We start from the raw sequence: 19,600 nt of genomic DNA, 5'->3' as shown, positions 1-19,600 counted from the left end.
TTAAATCCCCTCGGGCTCCGTGAGGCTTTGTTCACAGCTGTTGCTGTGAACAAAGCGAACATTGGAATGTTGGCGCTGCGGGCTTTTACCGGCCAGTAAAAGCCCGCAGCACTCCATTGTTTTCAATGGAGCCCCCAGCATTCCAATGTTCTAATATGCTGTACAGACCCTTCTAGGAGCACCCGTCCCTAGTAACAAAATAAAAAAGACTACACTGTTTACAGGATGACTAAAGGGAATTGGCTCCCGAAAAAACTAAATAACACCCCTGCGGGGGAAAAAGACGAATTCGTGAGTCGGGAGAAGTCATTAGCTTAGTTCAGTAGGAGAGACCATAATGTGGGTGGATTCATTATCTGATGAGCACTGGCGACTGATAGCTACTCATATGTAAAAAGCCAAGCTATTTAGAAGTACTTGGAGACCATGCCTAGCTCTGAACACAGGCTTTAGATGAGAATTTAGGTGGCTTCTTGGAGACCCTCCTCATGCCGCATCTGCGATATGAAGAAAAATATAAAACTATCTGGTAACCCAGAAAGTCATCTGCACAGTGCTAATACAAGAGCAAGAGGCTCTTGTTTTGCTAGCAGATCTGTAACAGCAGGTGTTTCCTATTTCACAATTCTCTGGTTAAATAACGTTGTGAATGGATTCTTGTTTTTTCCTTTGTGAAAGTCAGATATAGTGTGTAGTTTTTGAGTTTTCCACTCTTAATCTTCTGGCTGAGGGAAATATAACTTTGTGTAGTTTTTAGCCCATCTGAACATCATGAGGTATTTTTTCGGCATATGACGTCATCTGAGAGCTCTCAGCCGCCACTGTAGGATCTTTGACACTGATGCATGGATCCTACAAACTTAAAAGCAAGCGGGCAATACTTGTTCACATGCCTAAGGAGCCTCACACATTATATTAAACTATTCCAGTACTAGTTATCACATCACCACGAGTCCTAAATCTGCATAAGTCTAGAAAAGTGACCCTTATTTACCACAATAACGGGGAAAGGGTACCAGCAGACGGCTGACAGGTCACATGTAACACCTGCTTGGTGTCATGGTTCTAGTCATCGTTACTCCAGCTTCATTCTCTTTTATGACTGCATTCTTCGTTACCCCTTGTTTCAGAATGTGCCCACTGCTGCCAAGTTGGCTGACTACTCGTCAGTGCCCGCTAACAACAGCATCTGCCTCACCCAGATGGCAGGTGCATGAGTCTAGAACTAAGCAGCATAGAGCCCTACAGATTGTCATTTTGTGTTTTTAAAAGAGATAATCCTCCTCAGGACTCTCTAACTTGTGCCATGTTACCTGCATACCGATTGGCTCATGTACCTCTGGCACTCCCAAGTCATGCACAAAACATTATTAGTTGCTAATTCCAATAAAATAGAGGGAGAAAACATGCTACAACCCTTATCACAGCTAATAAACTCAAACTCGAACATTTGTGGAGCTAGAGTGATCATTTGTGTTACCTTCACTGGGTCAAGAGCAGTCTAGTTTAAAGTAGATTATTACTCCATCTATTACTTTATCACTGCCTACTATCTTCCCATATTAGGCTACGCAGATGGCTCACTCGCTAAAAACACTGGAACAAGGTGGTGAAGCTGGCACACAGATTTTAAACCTGTGGCAAAAACATGCATTCAAACACAAGAAATCCTGTGTGTGACCTATGTTGCTTGCATGTAGATGAGCAAGTGCCCGGCCAATGCTGAACAACTATTCCAACAAACTTGGCAGCACTGTGATCACAGACAATTGTCTCTTTCCTAAGAAATAATTGTAGGTGTGGACCTACAGTGGGTATTACCTGCTGAAAGTGGGAATGATACCAGCCACAAGGCTCAGCATTGGGTAGTTCCTAACTGGGATACTTGATGCAGCAGTTCATGATTGGGTACTTTTATCCCTAAATGCCAGATTGTTCCATCAGTGTAAAAAAAAAAAAAAGAAGAAAAAACAACGCACATTCTCTCTCATGCACATGGCGAAGTATGTATCTTTCACCGTCGCTGTAGAAGATGAAAACTGCAAAGATCTGGGCAACCCTGTGTTATAGCTTCAGCATCAGGAGCAAGAGCCCATAGAGCGGGCATTAATCACACTGTTTCCTTGGAGGATAAATAGTTCTTCATCGAGGATGACTCCCAGATTCTTCACCTTGTGTGCCGGGCACAGGAGGGTAGTGTGCCTGTCAAACAGTGGTGGGAGACATGTGCAGACGCCAAGTTACCGAGCCTCTGTTTGAGAGGCGTCAGGGCTCAAAAAATTGCAATGCATCCATTATTAGTATTATCAAGAACGGGAATGTTACCCTACATATTGTAGCTCATTTTGTGGCTAACTAAATGTTCACAATGTTACCACAGCGAATTAAGTGAATTTGACTCACTGTTGAGCCGAAGGCACACCATGTGTGACGCTATAAGGCTGCATTAAAAGTTCTTATTTGGACGGGTTCTGAAGACTTCAGCCACAGTAGAACCACAGAACCACTCCTGTACTTTATGGTTCAAAGGGCCAAGCACAATACTCTTGTCCACAGTACCGATTGTGGTGGCAGAAATCACAGGGAAGATGAAGGCGCAATTTTGTTTGTAATCTCACGATGTAGGTAGCGCTTCTCTAATATTGATTAGGGTTGGTTTGGTTCGATGGCATGAATGGAAACCAGACTGGACTTTGTTGAAGATTAAATAGATTTGGAGGTTTTCTGAGTTTTGAGCTGATTGTAGGTCTGAGGATCTTAACCATGGTTGGACGTGGCCACTTCAAGCATTCTTGAGATTCGTAATTACCGGTAGCGAGCAGTGCACTAACAAGCTTTGTTATGATCTGATTAAACCTGGGAACGTCCAACTTGAAGGTCATTGACTCACAGTTGTCAGTAAGAGCAGAGGGTGGTTTTTGTTGCAAGATTGTCATGGTGAAGGTGTCCATGCAAATTTGTTGAGTAGTCTGTTATAATGAGTCTAGTCTATTATGGAGAACATCATCTGTGAATGTGCTGGGTGGAGAGTGGCTATTCTGTGTATCAAAACATTCAAATAAATATTATAATAAAACATCTAAAGATTTCGATATTCAATAGTGAAGACACCGAAAGGGAAGTTCACGATCAATATGGAGGTTTTCATTTTCTTTTGTCAACATTATTTTCCATATCATCCTATTTCTCTTTTCTTATTTTATCTCCAAACGTACTGAATTTCAGCAGTTGTCAATGTGTTAAATGGCTTGATTATTGTTAGTTTCGAGTCCAAAAGGCTATAAAAGCTTATATTTTTCTCAGTTCTGTGTCCAACACGGTGTATTTCAAGGGTGGAAAAGGTCTAAGATTAAATAGCTTTAAATACAGCAGGAACCATCAATCATGCATACTGATGGCAACGTGTGCTGCACGTTAAAGAATGTTTTAATTTGCCAGGTATCACATTTGTTGCTGGATTGTACCTCTCTGCTTCTAGGAAGCTGTAACTCGCATCCTGGAGAAGTGTAAATTGCTTAATGTTGGGACTTTTTAGTGTAGTGTGATATGACGAGTTTCTGACTGCGTCAGTCCTCTGCTCATGTCCTCCAGTGATAGTGTGGGCATGTTCTGACACAGCCGAACATGGTGAGACATCACTGTCACACTGAGACACCAACTAACCATGCAGTCTTAAAGGAAGCAGCATTTCCTCCTCCTGGGTTGCTCGACTGTAAACTAGGCTGCTCACTGGCATGACCTCAGATAATCTCAAGTATCTCGGAAGGATTGTGGGGGTGTTTTTTGTTTTTATAACTGGTGGTGCAGAATAGTTTGGGAGTACATTTTGGATGTAGATTTGACACAGAAAGGAGGTCCGATCACACTAAAGATTCAAAACACGATATGCTGCCACCACCACCCAGTGTGCTCCAACCACGCAAAGGACAGTAGTCCTTTGCTTACTGTGCATCTCCAGGTCGCAGGACAGATCCTGAAGCTCACATTGTCAGGGGCATGCCTAGGCCTCTTTGCACACTCTAGTGTAGTGTGATGGCAGGGTCAAAATAAAAGTATGAATACCAGTTTCACTTGCAGTTGGGCACTGAGGGCAGGATACATGCTCATTTACTATGCAGGGGACATTTCCATCTCAACAGTTGGAAACGTTTGAAGGTAATTTTGATGGTTTTTTTGTGAGTAAATCACGGAATCTTTTAATGATGAGGCCATCCTGTCACTAGACAGCATGGGATGAAAGTTAGGAGAATGCCTCCAGCAAAGACTCCATGGTTAACATTTTGACAGAGCATAACAACCAGGATGACCAAAATGGATACACAGGGGGCAAAGACACAGAAACTTGTAGGGCCAGAACTACATCAAGACAGTGCTAGTCAGCTACCTAAAGTGTGACTGGCAACTAGTCGCCATATTGACTCTGGCACCATTTTAGGGGGGAGGAGGGGAGGTGTTGGGTGGCAACATGTTTTTTTTGCCTTTGGAGGCAAAAACCTTTGCAGTGCTCCTGGACCCTCATGAAGCCTTTAACTAAGTGATACTGAGCCGAGCTCAGCTCCCATGCTATGCACTATTGGAAAAAACTAAAAACTCAAAAGCAACAAAGTTAATTTATTTGACAGTTCTCAGATTAGGTTGGAAGGTAGCAAAATTGTACTCAGTTCTAGCGAAACTTTGGGAGTAAAACTATTGTGGTAATTAAAGAAGTAGTTATCATTCCAGTTAGGATTCTTTGTTTCTTAAATGCATATGTGTCTCTGCCGTGCCTGGGTGCCTCTCAGTACTCCTATCATTTCCTCTTTTAATTTATTTTACCTATTTTATCGTCTCTCTCTGTCTCCCTTTTAGCCGATGTGCTTTCAGTTAATTCCAGTCTGTCTCTGGCTGTTTGTATGTCATTATCTGATTTTACCTCTCGCATCTCTCTCTGTTCCTTTTGATAGCTGCGTCCGTCTAATGGTCTCTCCCCTTATGAGTGCTTCTGTGAATATTACTGCAAGGCTAGAAGTGTGACTGCTTCCCCCTCACTGTCTGTATTTTTCCGTGCTCTGACGCAGTCACTCCGTCTGACAATCCGCCTCTTTCACTCTGACTGTATGCTCTTCATAGTTTCTGTATCTCTCTTAGAGTTATTCCTGACAGTCTCTCCACACTGTGTTAGTGTGTGTATTATGACAACAGTGTCTTCATAGCACGTGCTACAACAGTTGTGTGGCATTTAAATGGGGCTCTCCTCGCCAACGAGGCGAAAGGGCGTTATTCTGAGAGGCCAGTGTGTTAATTGGGCATTGCCAACGGCATATAGGTAGAAAAAAAGACTATTGTGCCAGACTCCCAGAAAGCCATAATAGTAGTAGATCTTCCATCAAATTACCAGAAGCTGAAGCCAGCAAAACACAATATAACATAAACATTGAGTGCAGTGCTGCCCATTCCACTGGTCATACACCTGTTCATCCATTTAGCATTTCCCCCCCTCTATTCTTCATGGAAAGATTCAGCCTCGCACTACGGTTTCCGCTTCTTGGTCTGCATGGTTCTGCTCTCCAATATCACCTCATGATTTCTAGTTCTAACATTGAAGAAAATAAAAAGTTGTTTGTGTTGCGTGTTTCTTTAAAAAATAGAATGGCTGCCATTTTCCCTCATGCCCAAGTTTGCTTCAATCTGGATAGTTACATTGTTCAGGGCTACCTCCTAAAACTAAGCGTTCAAATCGTCCATTTTGCTGTTGGCGACTACTTGGATTTCGTGTCCAGTAACGTGTAAATAGTAGCTTTGCTGTTCATTTGTACTGTTTTTGTTTTTCTCTGTTTTTGAAAAGCACAGACTGACCTAACATGAACAAATTTAAATCTATATGTACACAGTGCATTGCCTTTATATAGAAGAGAACAGGTGTACGATTTGGCATTGAGCTACTATTTTTTGATGAAGGTAGGGATCGGGATCCAGATACTGCTCAAACCCATTGTCACGAACGATTTTTAGAGATTTCTCACTCCAGTTGAAATGAACAGCTTTACCTCTGATAACCTTATGGGGTCTTTTGAGGTTTGCTTTACCCCTGCTGACTGGCATTGTGTCATATGAGGTCATCATTCTATGTTACCCAAGGACGAAATGCGCAGCTACCAGCAGACATATTGCATACAAATCCAGTGGCGACCTAATTTACACAGCTCTCCTCTTGAAGCATTTCTGTTGACAGATATATAATTGTAAACACCCCTGGTTTGGTGATTATCTGGCTACTTCCAGGCTGCTTCGCACGCTAGTTGAAGCAGGGGGGCATACGGAGGGAGATAGATTATACCCCTCACGGAGAGCATTAAAAGGAGTACCGTATGCTGTCGGCTTTATTTTGACGCCTATGAAACAATGACCTGCTTACATAATGGTGTGACTGGAGTCTGTTGCAATGTGCCTAGAGGCACAGTTGTTTAATGAGATTTATTGTCACTGCATGCATCTAAACCCTTTTAAGCCGGTTCTTATTTTTACTGAACAGCAACCACTCTAATATGAGAGATATCTACAAAATATAATAATAAAATCTAGCAAGAAATGTTCTTACATTTTTCTGTTGGTGTGACCTGACATTCCCCACTTCACCAACATCAGCTGTATGCGTGTATATGCTTCTTTATGCTAGGGAAGGTATATCAAAACCAACAAACTAAAGCCTTCCGGGCTTCTCAGTTTAGATCCACCCAACCTTCCCCTCAAGTGCTTTTTGAACACAATATTATAGCAAATGTATTTTTGGTGCAGTTAAAATTGAAGAATGAACACATGGTAATGGAGGCTTGTCAGTGCTCTGCGCCTTGATATTTACTAGCTTACAGGACAAGTGGTGTCTCTTGCATGGCAGAATAGAATTCCAGACTGAAGAAGCTTTGTTGAAGAGCTCCCTCACAGCAGCCTCCATTATCTTTCTTTACATGGCATGATCGACAAGCTGTTTTAATTTATCACTGTGTTACTGGAAGAAATCAAATCCATCCTGTGCACTCCTAGATCCTTCCAGTGACACCATCCCTGCCTCCCAATGAGTGTACCCCAAACCTTGCATTCTCCATATCCAACATCTTAAACTACTCCCTCTGGTATGGCACTGAGCCTTCAAGCATGGTGTCTTTAATTCCTGTCCCCAAGAGGTCATCCCTTGAACACTTCTTCCTAGTCAGTTACTGAAGGAACTCGATTCTACTATGGTAGAGCAAAATACATCAGGAGCAGTCATTGTCTACTGCAATGTTTTCTGAAGTCACACACAATTCAATACAGTTGTAGGTACTGAAAGACTTTAGTCAATGATGAAGTCTAGCATCTGCTTCCACTGCATCCCTGTTTTTCAGCTCATCCATCACCCCTGCTTCCTACATCAGATTGTTCCACCTCAAAGGATGTGAGAGGGATCCACCTCAGGGATGTGAATCCCTGTATTGTCTCTGAGATAGGTGTTTTAAACTAGTACAAATTCAACATATGGCAATTCCTTAGAAAGAGCCTGTGCATTAATGCAAACCTTTACATCGAAGATGTTGCTTCCATTGTGAACTCAATTCCGAGTCTATACTTATGCCCTCTGTGCCAGAGGACCAGCTAGATTAATGAAAAGCAGATATTGGGCCAAAAAAAGAAGAGACCGAGCACCATCCTCACCGCCACAACTCTCTGCCTCACCATAAGAGTTAGAAAAAACATTAACAATCCTCAGCTTTATCCAGGTGCATCACAGGAACTTTCCCCGCACCTCTCTGAAAGTATCAAGGTCAAACTTCCAAGAGATCACTGCAGTAAAACAAACTCAACTTATGCACCACTTAAAAATCCAAATACATTGGATGATTCAATAAACAATTCACTTTACTGCCCCCAGACTGTGAAGTTGTACATCCTCACTGTTGGCCAGATCTAGACCTAATCTTCCAGAAAACATATATACATAGCTCTATCCCTATCTGGGATGTACTTAACAGTCTGGTCTACATGCTCTCCATTAATATAAGGATATAGGCCCTCATCGTGAGTCTGGTGGACTTGAGACCGCCAGACTCACAGTGGCGGTCGGACCGCCACATTACGACCGTGGCAAAGCCGCCACGGTCTGACTGCCATCACTGCCAGGTTGCTGCCAGCCGGCAGCCTGGTGGTCCCGGCGGTTGTAATCCTCCAGGGCAGCGCTGCAAGCAGTGCTGCCCTCCCGTTTGAGTCCCCATACTTCCAGCCTTTTCATGGCGGTACCATTGCCATGGAAAGGCCGGCGGAATGGAGGCGTCGGGGGCCCCTTCACTGCCATGCAAAGCCCTGTCGCGTAATCCGGGCAGTGAATGCGCAAAAGGTGCTGCTTCACTCGCTGTACCGCTACATTGCCACCGGCTCGATTACGAGCCAGCTGCAATGTTAAGGCGCTGTTGTGAACTCTAGATAGGGCTGGCGGTGTTTGGACCGCACAGGCAGTCTCTGGGCAGTCTGAGTTTAGCGGGCGGCGGAGGGCCATAGTCTGTAACCCTTTCCCTAAAACCATTTTTGCCATTTTTAAATTGCTTGCCTGCTGGTTTCTGTGCCGGTCATTCTGCGCTTCTTGCCTGTTATACACTGGAACAATTTCGTTCCTAGTCTGTACATTAGTAATAATATAAATAGCATATATACACTTCAGCTCTATTTGTTCGTAGCAAATTAGAAACTTGCTAAATTGTCAAACATTTTAATAAAATATAGATAAAAAGATAAGATCAATATGGCACAACATGAAAACAAACCAGCAAAAAACAACGCAGAGTTATCTCTTAAATGGAACTCTGAAAGTGACAACATCAATGATATAAAGGCTTCAAAACCTCACGGGGGGAAATTGAATCTCTCAAATTATTTACTTGGTTTTGAATAGTAGAACAGAATTAGACATACATATCCTTTTGTGTTTTAGGGTCATGGTGACGTTGTTATCTTTATATGCCTCTTCCATGGGTTGTCGAATGAACATGCATTATTCCCTTTCGTGAGAGCTGTGATCCCAACAGAATAACTGTGAATGCTTTTAATTTCTATACTCTATGTCCGGTTGTATGGACTAAAAGTCAAATGTTCATAGTTGTCTTTTGTTATCTACCACTTTTAATACAAAAATGAAATGGTGATGTCAAACAGGCACACACTAATGCTTGCTCTCTTTGACATGAGTTCACTGGGTCAGACGGTATTATGTTGAGAACTGGCACCGTAAGGTTGGCAGGACAGTTTCATAAAACGTGTAGTAGGACTATTGCTAATCCATCGTTGGAGAGATACATGGCACTAGTTGGCCAGGCACTTGTCTTGCCATTGTACCCCGTAACCCGTATGACGCTTACTGCCACCTTCCACACCATTCGTTTGTTCGTTACAGTTTTTGAAACATACCACCCCTCATGAATGATAGATATTGATGCTGTTGTCTTGTGGTTCCTTAGAATGGGCAGTTTCAGTGCATGCTGCCTCCTCCTTAATTTTTTTTATCTAGTGGGTGTGCCTCATAAGTGATTGACGACAGTGCTGCTGTTGATGCTGTGCTTTGGGATGCGCGAGGACACCTGTACAGATGTATCACATTTTACTCTTCAAGTTTGCTTGACAGGGTCAGTGCCGCTTGCCCCTTCGACAAAGCCAGCCAGAATCCCAACCAGCACCTCATTGGCCTTCGAAAAGCTGTCTACAGGTCCGTCCGAGCCAACTTCCGCCTCTCGAGACTGTCCACCCTCTACATGCTGAAAAAATATCCTTTTCCAAGCCCTCGAGCCCACCCGCCACTGGGTCTTTCTGAGATACACTTTGGATACCCTACTGTTTACTGTTTTTTTCCACCCATGCAGCACACAATGTAGAAATTCTAACATGTTCAGTAATTTAACAACCTCTTCTCACAGATGCATAAAAGCTGAATGCCACTCTCAAGTCTCACTCTTAATTCAGAAGGCGCATCTTAACAGGGACTGTAGGAACTTGCATTCATGTCTGACTGCAAAGAGGGCATTAGTGTTGCCTTGTTATTAATTCAACAGCTATGTATACTTCTTTTTAATTAAACATGAAGGGAAGTAGAATTACCATTGTAAGGTGCCATGCTTTATTTGTTCATGCTGAAAAATCGCTGCACAAGTAGCATAATTTCTTTGGCTCAGGGATGAGTATATCCTCAGTACCTGAAAGTGAGACTGGAAGTGGGTGAAGCCTACATAGTTAAAAAGAGAAAGAGTCTTTACAGTAAACACTGTGTACATTTGCTCAGTCACCCCTAGTCTCCTAGAATAGTTGCTGATATAGTTAAGTCCATCTCAAGTTCAGGAGTTATTGTGGGTTTCATGTGTATTTTGTTTCAAGTACTGCAAACTTGGGCCTGGAAGTTAACAATGCATTTGAGGACTGTGTTGTTACGTTTATGTGCAATAGATAGGTAAGATGCACGCATTCCTCAGTCTTGCCTCTGTGTGTTGTTTAGCATTCAAATTTCAACCAGTAGACAGGGAGGGTTTGCTTGTGCTGACATTGCAACAGTAAAGGGTACAATGTCATAAAAAATAAGCTATATCCTTGTTTCTCTCCATCTATGCGTTTAAACCTACTAATCTTCCCCTCACCCCCCCCCCCCCCCCCCCCCCCCCCCAACCCGCTGGTATTGAATGACCAGACCCAGTGGTGTAAATTTCCATCCAGGTTTCCAGACACTTGTGAATGTTCAAATGTATCAAACATTGCAGAGCACCCTTATTCATTAGAATCAGTTCTGCAGAGCATCCATCATCCCTTGGGTATAAAAGATATTCTCATATCTGAATGAGTGTAAGTTCCATACTCACTGTGGCTTAAGGCCAAGAAAACATAGAAGTTCTTAAATCAGTTTGTAAATGTTAAGATGTTAAGATATTTGAGTTCGTTTATTGGTATTTTAAGAACTGCTTTATTTATGTGTCTTCCAGGGTAGTTCGTAAGTGCTGGAGTGAGTGATCGCACTAAATAAAAAAACGTATCATTAATATAGCGGCTGTAATTCATGACTGGCCAAGTAGACATTTAGCAGATGTGGTTTTCAGCAAGCCTACAAATCTCTATTGTGGAAGCACCAAGACGGCCTGAGCCTTGTAAAATATCCTGTTGAAGAAATTGGACCGCTAAGGTAAAGAGGAAGCCAGGATAAAATATTATGAAATCCGTTCACAGACGTAAACACTGATCTATTCATTCTGCCTATTTAACCCTATCTCTTTCCTTTTGCAAGGTTGAAACAGGAGAGTGGGAGAGAGACAATCTATGTGTGTTTCTTTTTATATAATTGATCAACAATTCTCACTTGTGCTAACCTTGAAACATGTTTTTCCACACTCTGTTTAGTTGCACATTTTATTCTGCATTTTTCTGTAGCGAGGGCCAGTGCAAAATTGTTGCTGTATCTTTGTGTTTTTTCCAAGCATGTTTTGCATCCATGACTTCCACACTAAGTATCAAATTGACACTACCGAGATGGAGAGCGAACTGTGCTGTAAGAGGTTTCAAGACACGAGAAAAAAAAACAATTCTTTCAACAAGTAAAACTATCCAATTCCTACTTTTACTGATGCACACATAAAATCATATAACTGAACATGATTAGAAAAATGCTTATTATTTTCTTTTTAAAAGCCACATCATAATCTACTGTTCCTTTAAAGCAATAAGTAGTTCCAAACAAAAGAATTGTCTCAATCCATGGTCATTTGTGCATTATAGTAATAAATCTTAACAACATAACATAACAACAAAATCCACACAATACAAAAACACTCGAAACTGAATAAAACATTACAAATAGTGAAGAAGGTGCAGACTAGTGTCATCAGGACAAAAATCAGAGAGAGTTCAGTTTATCTGCATCACATACTAATAGGAAAATACTGAAATAATTGTAGGATTGTGTTCTTGCAGAGCTCTGCCCTTACCAAATCCTGATATGCTTTAGAGGTTTTAGGGTGTTGTTTAGACAGTGGTCTGTGCCGCTTAGAATAAGCGGTAAAAACCACAGAAGGTCTACGTTTGATGGGTCTGATATGCTGTTAACTCTAGGAACACATGTGACCATCTTATAAAATGGTAAGTTTTTGGGGTTGTCCTCCGCTGTCCATCCAATATGAAATACCACCATGGTGCCAGTACATCCCAGAACAGGGATGTCCCATGGTGGCCCACAAGGGCTGTAACCAGGCCTTGTTTTCAGGATAAACATTGACTAAGTTTGTGGTTCTCATTTATTTACCTTAATAAGTAAGTTTAACTCATATTGAAATTCTGAAAATCTGGTGTGAATCCAGCCCTCTTGGATCCAAGGTAAATGGCTTTGATGTAAAGATTGTACCTCCCAAAAAGCGTTCACACCTCCTGCAACCCAGAAAAGTGTCACATTTTGTCAGAATAAAATGAAATGAGAGGTGTCTAAAACGAAGACTATGCGTGTCTAACTTGGAAATAAAAGACGTTTTGGATAATAAGTGAATTAGTTACCCAGGACCATATGCTTGTCCTATGTTGTTTTTCCCACTATGCTAGTCTAGACAGAGACCAGCCAAATGCAAATCACAATTGGTCTTGCTGCTATATGAACAGCTTAACCCAAACTGTCAGACCAAGGCACTCCCTATAAGGGAATGCAAGCAATCGCAGTCCAGTTTCGGCCTCATTAGGAAGGTGTAGCTTGGGTCGAGTAGTAGAGGACCAATATCTTTGTATACCCGTCGGACTTATGGCATTTCCGATAGATAAACAAAAAAGAGATCTTTGGCATGTATGTCTGTGATGTTTGTATAGTGCACACTTAACCAGAAGGCAGCGGAGCATTGTACAGGGTCAATAACAAGTGTAAAGTAAGTGAGTGATAAGAGAGGAATGCTCGAATTTACCTGGCAGGTTGGGCTGGACAGCATCTACTGGCACTTTTGGTTAAAATGATAGGTTGGAATGCAGCTCCGGGCAATCACCAGTGGCTAAGATTAATTTGCTCTTTAACCACTTTTTTGAGCATGTTACCAAGAAAATATACACCTAATGGTGCGATATTGTGGTAATGATATTTAGGACACCAGTTCTATATAATGTATATGTGATAATAATATTCCTAAATTCAATCTTTGTTTTTGTTACATTAAAATCGAAGCAAAGCCAGAAAACTAGGGCTATCTAGGGCAATGGAATAAACATGACTTATTCCAAGGTATTCTTGGTAAGGCATCTGAGTGCATAACGTGTTGTGCTCTTTATTTCTCCTTCTCTTGTCAGACATTCCTTTTGTGATCGAAAAACTAACAAACTAGTGTAGATTTAATGTATTCTTATTTTGAAATGGTAATTGTTCATTGGCATTTGCACAGCTCAGAGTGATACTTTGCATGGATAGGATACGTAAGAATATACCTTCATTGCGTGTTTTAAGTAATGTATCTTGCTGTTGATTTATTTATTGAGTTGTCAGTAGAGTAAAAACGTTTTTCCAATAAAAGACAGAGTTCTCTTTACATTTCTTTCATCCCAGTTGTAAGATATTTTATTATTTCATGCATTGTTTTATTGGAGTTGGAAACACTAACTCAGTGGTTCCCAACCTTTTGATTTCTGTGGACCCCCACTTTAACATTAATGGAACTCAGGGATCCCCACTGACTCATCATTGGAATCCAGGGACCCCCATCTGAGTCATTACTGGAAGCTGGGGACCTAATTTGTCAATATTTGTTAATATATTTTAATTTTCTAGGCTCTCGCGGACCCCCTGAGAAGGCTTCACGGACCCCCAGGGGTCCCCGGACCACAGGTTGGGAACCACTGCACTAACTGATTTGTGGTTTTCTCCTCAATATGAAGTTATTTAGAAACAGATTTTGAAGCAAAAGTCACTGCATCACCATTGCTATATTGTATGCAATGATGTTTAGATATTGTTCTTTGATTATTGAAGAGAAGATTGGTATTTGTCTTCCACATTATCTAGCTTTACTCTGAAATGGTTTAATAAACCACATTTGATGAGGTACACAGAGATATTTTGGTTTACTCTCAGTCTTGCATTATGGTCTCTTGGGGAACTTTGGATTACTGCTGGGATATGTTATTCTACACTGGACAATTTAGACAGTAGATGACTTTTTTGTCATCTGATAATTTAAATTAAACTAATACTTAGGTCTGTTTGTTCAATATTCGCTTGATTGTTCATCAACTACCAAGATATTTGTCATAAGAAACCTACCCTGACATGCAATCAGTGACCGGAATCAATTTCTGACTTTCTCCTGCAGTTAATGGCTTACTTCATCTGGATCCATCTCTTTTGATATGATCATTTGCCGCTCCTTTATTATTGCACAAAGTGTCACCCATGCATGTAGTTGGGAGTATGTGTCTGCAGTTTGATGTGTTGCCATGATTCAGTGTCCTTCTGAACAACAGACATCAAGTGGGTAAAGGTGATGGATGATAGAAATCTTTATGTTCCTCAAGCAGGCAGAATTGCTACTCTTACATTGGTGAAAGGTGGACTGGTTTGTTCTGTGTGCTGCTTGTGCCTGTTTGGCTCAATCCCTATATATCAATGTGGTCCAGCATAGTCGGGCATCAGAATCTAGCTTGCGGTTGCCCCGTGTTGCCTATGAAATCCAGTAATCAAATGGGCAGCCACATTCTCCTAGCATCCTGCAAGGCTCCTCTGTCTACCCTAATGCTGCTACTACCAGCTTCAGTTTTATACCGTTGAACATTATTAACGTAGTTACCTAGGAACTATGGGTGACAGCTCTGGCTAAATTTAAGCCTACCTATTTACGTACCAAGTCCTCATGGACATGTTGAAGTAATAGCGGTCGAAGTATTAGTAGGTGGAAGTATTGAAGTTCATGTAATAGAGGTGGTTCTAGAAATGTAGACAGAAGGGCCTTAACATCTACCTTTTTTTAATACAGGTCCCCAAGTAGTTCTCCCTGATGTATCCGTGGTATGCGGTTTTCGTTTGTGCATGTTATTATCCTGAGAGGGAGATGTGGAGAGGTGTAAGTAGACTGCAGTTTGCCACCTCTTCTTTCCTTGCTGCTGTGATACTGCAGATGTTGTGTCAAGGATATAATTGTCCTTTCAATGTCCTAAGTGTAATAATTTCTGAGGATGAAGGATTTACAAGGGATGACTAATCTCTGTTGAGAATAGGTCTCATGATGGATAAACTGGAAATCACTGGAGGACACAAACTTCCTCTATCTTGGCTTGCTGGTGATAGGGTATGGACAGAAGTTGAATACTAGAAATCCAATATATGAATCTATAGGGTGCCCCAACAAACACATAGGGGTGATGGGAAGAGCTCTGAGAGATCAAAAGAAACTCCTAATGTGGTGCCATCTACAGTGACTGATAGGTGCTTAGTAATGAAGCTAAGATGTAAAAGTAGATTTATTTGTGAGGAAGAATGCTTATGTCTTCTGAATTGATATCTTACAAGGGTATTTGCGCTTTTTGATGAAGAATGTTTGAGTCATTAGACTGGAACATCTGAAAAACGGAAAAATCTAATGAAGAAATGTATTTAAAAAATTGTAATGAGTTCAAGTTGATGCCCATGTGTGACACATGTTAGTCACCAAGTGATTTTCTGCTGTGTTGGATCAGTAATACATCTAGTGATTGCCTTAACTCTGTCTGAACCTATCCACTGAACTCTGAGATTGACAATGTGACCAACTACATCTGCGTGGTGCCTTTGAAAGACCTGCGTCTGGGGCTTAGCAAGATCAAAGTGTCGGAGGAGGAGGCACACAACCTCACAGACGGCTTCAGCCTGCCAGCATTAAAGGTAATGCACATCCTCAAATGAATCAGACAGTCGACTCCGTGGCAGTGATAGTGATACTGTGATCACGCCAATCCCACATTTAGTCAGTATCCAGCATTTTAATGCTTTTTAGGCAGTTACTGTTCATCTTTTAACATAGGTTGTGAGTCTCTTGGTCCATTTATATTGTGCTCGAATTATTAACTTTAGTGTCCTTCTCCTCTCTTCTCCTTTCAGTTCTTTTCATTCTCTAGCGCATGCTGACTTGTTTATTTTATTTAGCTCTCAGGCACAATTCTCCATCCTGATGAAGATCATTTTATTCATTCAAGGGTCAAAATGTCATCCACTCTAGTCCCTGGACTTAATGATGATTTTTGATGTACATATGAGCATTGGAGTAAATAGTTACTGTAACCATTAGGTCTATCTTGTCACATGCGTAAGCCTGAGCATCTTCGATGTAAATATACATAATGTTTATATGTTGAATAGGAATAGGAGCTTTCTTGTTACATTTGTAAGGCTGAGCTTCTTAATGTCTGAATCAATTGTTTTTCTTTCTTTTTCTGTTTTGTGGCTCCCACACGATGTAAAAATACCTATGCATAATAAATACATTTGTATATCTGTTGGACAAAAAAAATGACAGGTCTGATTGAATTCCTGTGTACATTCTGTTGTTCTCACGTGTTACACGAGGGACCTTTGTTCCTGCAGAAAGACCCCTGGGATGGGGCATGTCTTCTGCACATCGCAATTTAACAGCTCATCACAGAGCCTTTCATTTTCTCATGGTGGGAAAGCATTCTAACAAAATGAGTTTCTTCTTCTCAGCAAAACTGCCGTTCGTCCACTCTTAAATCTAGGTTTGCTGGGTGATTTCCATCTGGTACAGGTGCCCTCTCATACCACAACCACCAAGTTGACACATTAGGGGAGGTCACCTCACGACTGATTTCTTGATAAATGAATCTTTGCACGGCTCTAGTTCATTTCTCCAGCTGTGTAGACCGCAAGTTGACATCTTGTAAGTCAGCTTGTGAAACTTTAAGCTGCTGGCTTCTGGTGAGCGAGTGGGTGCTTAGACATGTATATCTTTAGCTTTATTGATAGGCAAGTGAGGTTGGTGTGCATGATGAGTATAGTAGCTGCCCTCGGCTAATATCATCACCTCTGCTACAAAACTTGCTGCTGGAAAGGAGAATGTGTTGATTGACCTGGTCAGCAAATCCAGTGCAGTCCACAAGAGAGACAACCCTAGACTAAGCTTTTCCTTTAGAGGTTCAAAGAATACAAAAGATGAATCTCTTGACCATGTTCAGTTGTACTACAGCTTTAAATAGTTTAAGAAGAGCTATAATTCTCACGTACCTTTGTATTCCATAGTAGCCATCTTAGGGCTTGGCTGTCCCCCTTCATAAGTGAAAGGTGCCATCAGCACTTCTAAATGAATTGATAAACTGTTTGCAGCCGGTGTTTATGAATTCTGATCACCACCTTTATCAGAACTGTGTTTGCTGCCCCTCTGGTGAGAAACTGGCAGATTCAGATAATCAGATTTGGGCATTATGAGCAAATTCTGTTTTACAACTGTGCTTTCCATGCCAGCAGCAAGTCTCCAAACTAACTTCAGTATATTTATTTTCAGTTCATTAGTGAAGTGTGCTGACAGCAAACTCGAGACAGATGTTGCATTCTTGCAGACCACCGTCTACTTCTTTGTGCATTTTATTGGAGATTCTGTTTGGTTTTTTTAAGTCCCGGTTCTGGCTGGCTTTACCTGCAGATGTTATTCGGCTACTCGTCCTATCCATACTGAACCTTCTCAATTATCTCAATGCAGCTCATTGGCTTTTCTGCCTTATTACGAGTTGGAATGTGATTGTACACGTAAGAGAAATAGTTAAAAATGAATACTATTGGAATTTAAAAAAAACATTAACGGCACTCAACAATATATCTGTGATAAATCGCCCTTCCACCTTAACATTTCTAAATTGGCCACAAATATTTAATGCAGTTGGATTTTGGAATATGAAATGGCTTCATACTTAACAGTTATATACAATAAATTAATTTACACTAAGATTAAGTATCCTTAGACCCCTGGGCGTTTTAGAAATGCACAGTAACAGGTGAAATGGAATAGCTCTACAGACGTACTTCAAAGCATTTAAATATCCAGAGGGGTCCCTAGTACGAAGAAAAAAGACCCAGTCCTGTTAGCATCATTAGATCTAAGTGCTGTTGTGCAAACAAAGCCAGTCAAGGCGCTCACTTCTGAGGTCTGTCTCCATCCCCTAACGGTACTGGGTTAAACCCCGCACAGCTCATTAATCCTTCCAAGGTCCGTGCGGTCAGGGGTATTGAGCAGAGTGTTGGCAACAAATTGTATTTACCGTGCTGTACAGCAGCAAAACTGTGGTAGGAAGCTCTACATAAAATATTATTGCTTTTAACATTGGAATCGAAGGTGTGACAGTAGATCTACCTATATAGATACTGCATAGAAGCTGAAAGACAACAAATGGAATAGTTTTATGAAAAATTATTGAAAAAATGCCACATAAACTAGACAGTCAAGGAAGTAAGACAGCATGGTGTGTGGCTCAGGAAGTACATCCACAGTTGAAAACCGGGAATTGAAACCTAAAGATGATAAATTACTTGTAGATCATCCCGACCTGTTCTAGTGGACAGTTTACCAGTGTTTGCTAAAATTATACATTTTGTGAATTAGAAGGACAGTTTGTGATGCCGATCTAGATCCAGTCGCACATTGGTTCAATGGGTGTGAGTCGCAAAGCAGGGCACAACTCTCTTTCCAGACACAATTTTGAAGCTAGAGAGAAGTACAGGACATGATGAAGTTTTGATCACATAAGAGACCGTGTCCTGTATCAACATAAGCTAGAAAAGCAGACGAGCCTGTGAAAGAGAAAACCATAAATATGGATAGAATTGCAAAGTATTGCTCACGGGTGACCACTAAATCCTCTTCAGGACGAGGCAGACGATCAAGAAATATTAGTTAACATAGCTGTTTTGTGAGGGCCGAGGGTGGCATGTCATTTAGTCTTCCACATCAGAGTGCACTGCCCCTTGCTGCCTGCCAGTTGAAATGCAACAACCCTGCCCAGGACTAGAGATCGAGTTGTCCGGACTCCTCTCTATTAATCCACAAGTTAGTTTGTGGTGTCTGTATGTTTCGTTGATTGTTACCCGGTGTCAGCTGAGTTTGGATAGTTATTGAATTTTGCTCTCTGCTGACCTGTGTAGCCTTCCAATCAGTGCTCTGTAGGAAAGACATATATAACGTTAAGCAAGGCTTTTTTTTGGCAATTGCCTGCATTTTGCGTATACCTCATAATCCGTTTGAACCCCAACACTAGAACCTCAGGTTCCTAATAAGGCAAGTTGAAACTGATGAGCCTCTTTTACCACTACCCTAAAGCAATTGTAGATGTCTTTGCCTGTGTAACTGCTGGTTCCTTGGCCTGTTAAGATTTGGCTTCCCTGCTCTTCACGTGGTCCAAAAGGTGGCAGCAAAATTGGTAACAAAGCCTAAAAAACAGGGAACACTTTTACCAACATTAAAATAAGTACTGTGTGTCCCCTTTTGTGCTGTATATGATTCAACTGCTCATGCGTCGTAAAGACTTCCCCCTTCCAGCCAACCTGAAAATCCCTTAAGTATTCACCCTCCGCACCTTCTAAGTCTCAACCAGGATCCCACTGTAGTGTAGTGCATAAAATCCTCTACACTGT

General features: G+C 41.4%; 1 protein-coding gene across 5 annotated transcripts in view; it reads left to right on the top strand.

Moving 5' to 3' along the window:
* Window positions 1-19,600, top strand: part of VEZT (vezatin, adherens junctions transmembrane protein) — a 201,952-nt gene that overhangs the window by 121,621 nt on the left and 60,731 nt on the right. For 3 of the 5 annotated variants that reach the window (XR_011202311.1, XM_069229097.1, XM_069229099.1), the window contains 2 exons: window positions 9,614-9,763; window positions 15,703-15,850. Coding sequence is in view for 4 of the 5 variants with exons in the window: in XM_069229097.1 (XP_069085198.1) it covers window positions 9,614-9,763; window positions 15,703-15,850 (298 nt within the window). In the remaining variant the exon portion in view is untranslated. The remainder of the gene's footprint in view (window positions 1-9,613; window positions 9,764-15,702; window positions 15,851-19,600) is intronic. The other 2 variants (XM_069229098.1, XM_069229100.1) reach the window with 1 other exon arrangement.

Source organism: Pleurodeles waltl, chromosome 4_1 (assembly GCF_031143425.1).
Source record: "Pleurodeles waltl isolate 20211129_DDA chromosome 4_1, aPleWal1.hap1.20221129, whole genome shotgun sequence".
NCBI classification, from domain to species: Eukaryota; Metazoa; Chordata; class Amphibia; order Caudata; family Salamandridae; genus Pleurodeles; species Pleurodeles waltl.
The sequence above is the reverse complement of the archived record's forward strand: the minus strand, read 5'-3'. Positions and strand labels throughout refer to the sequence as shown.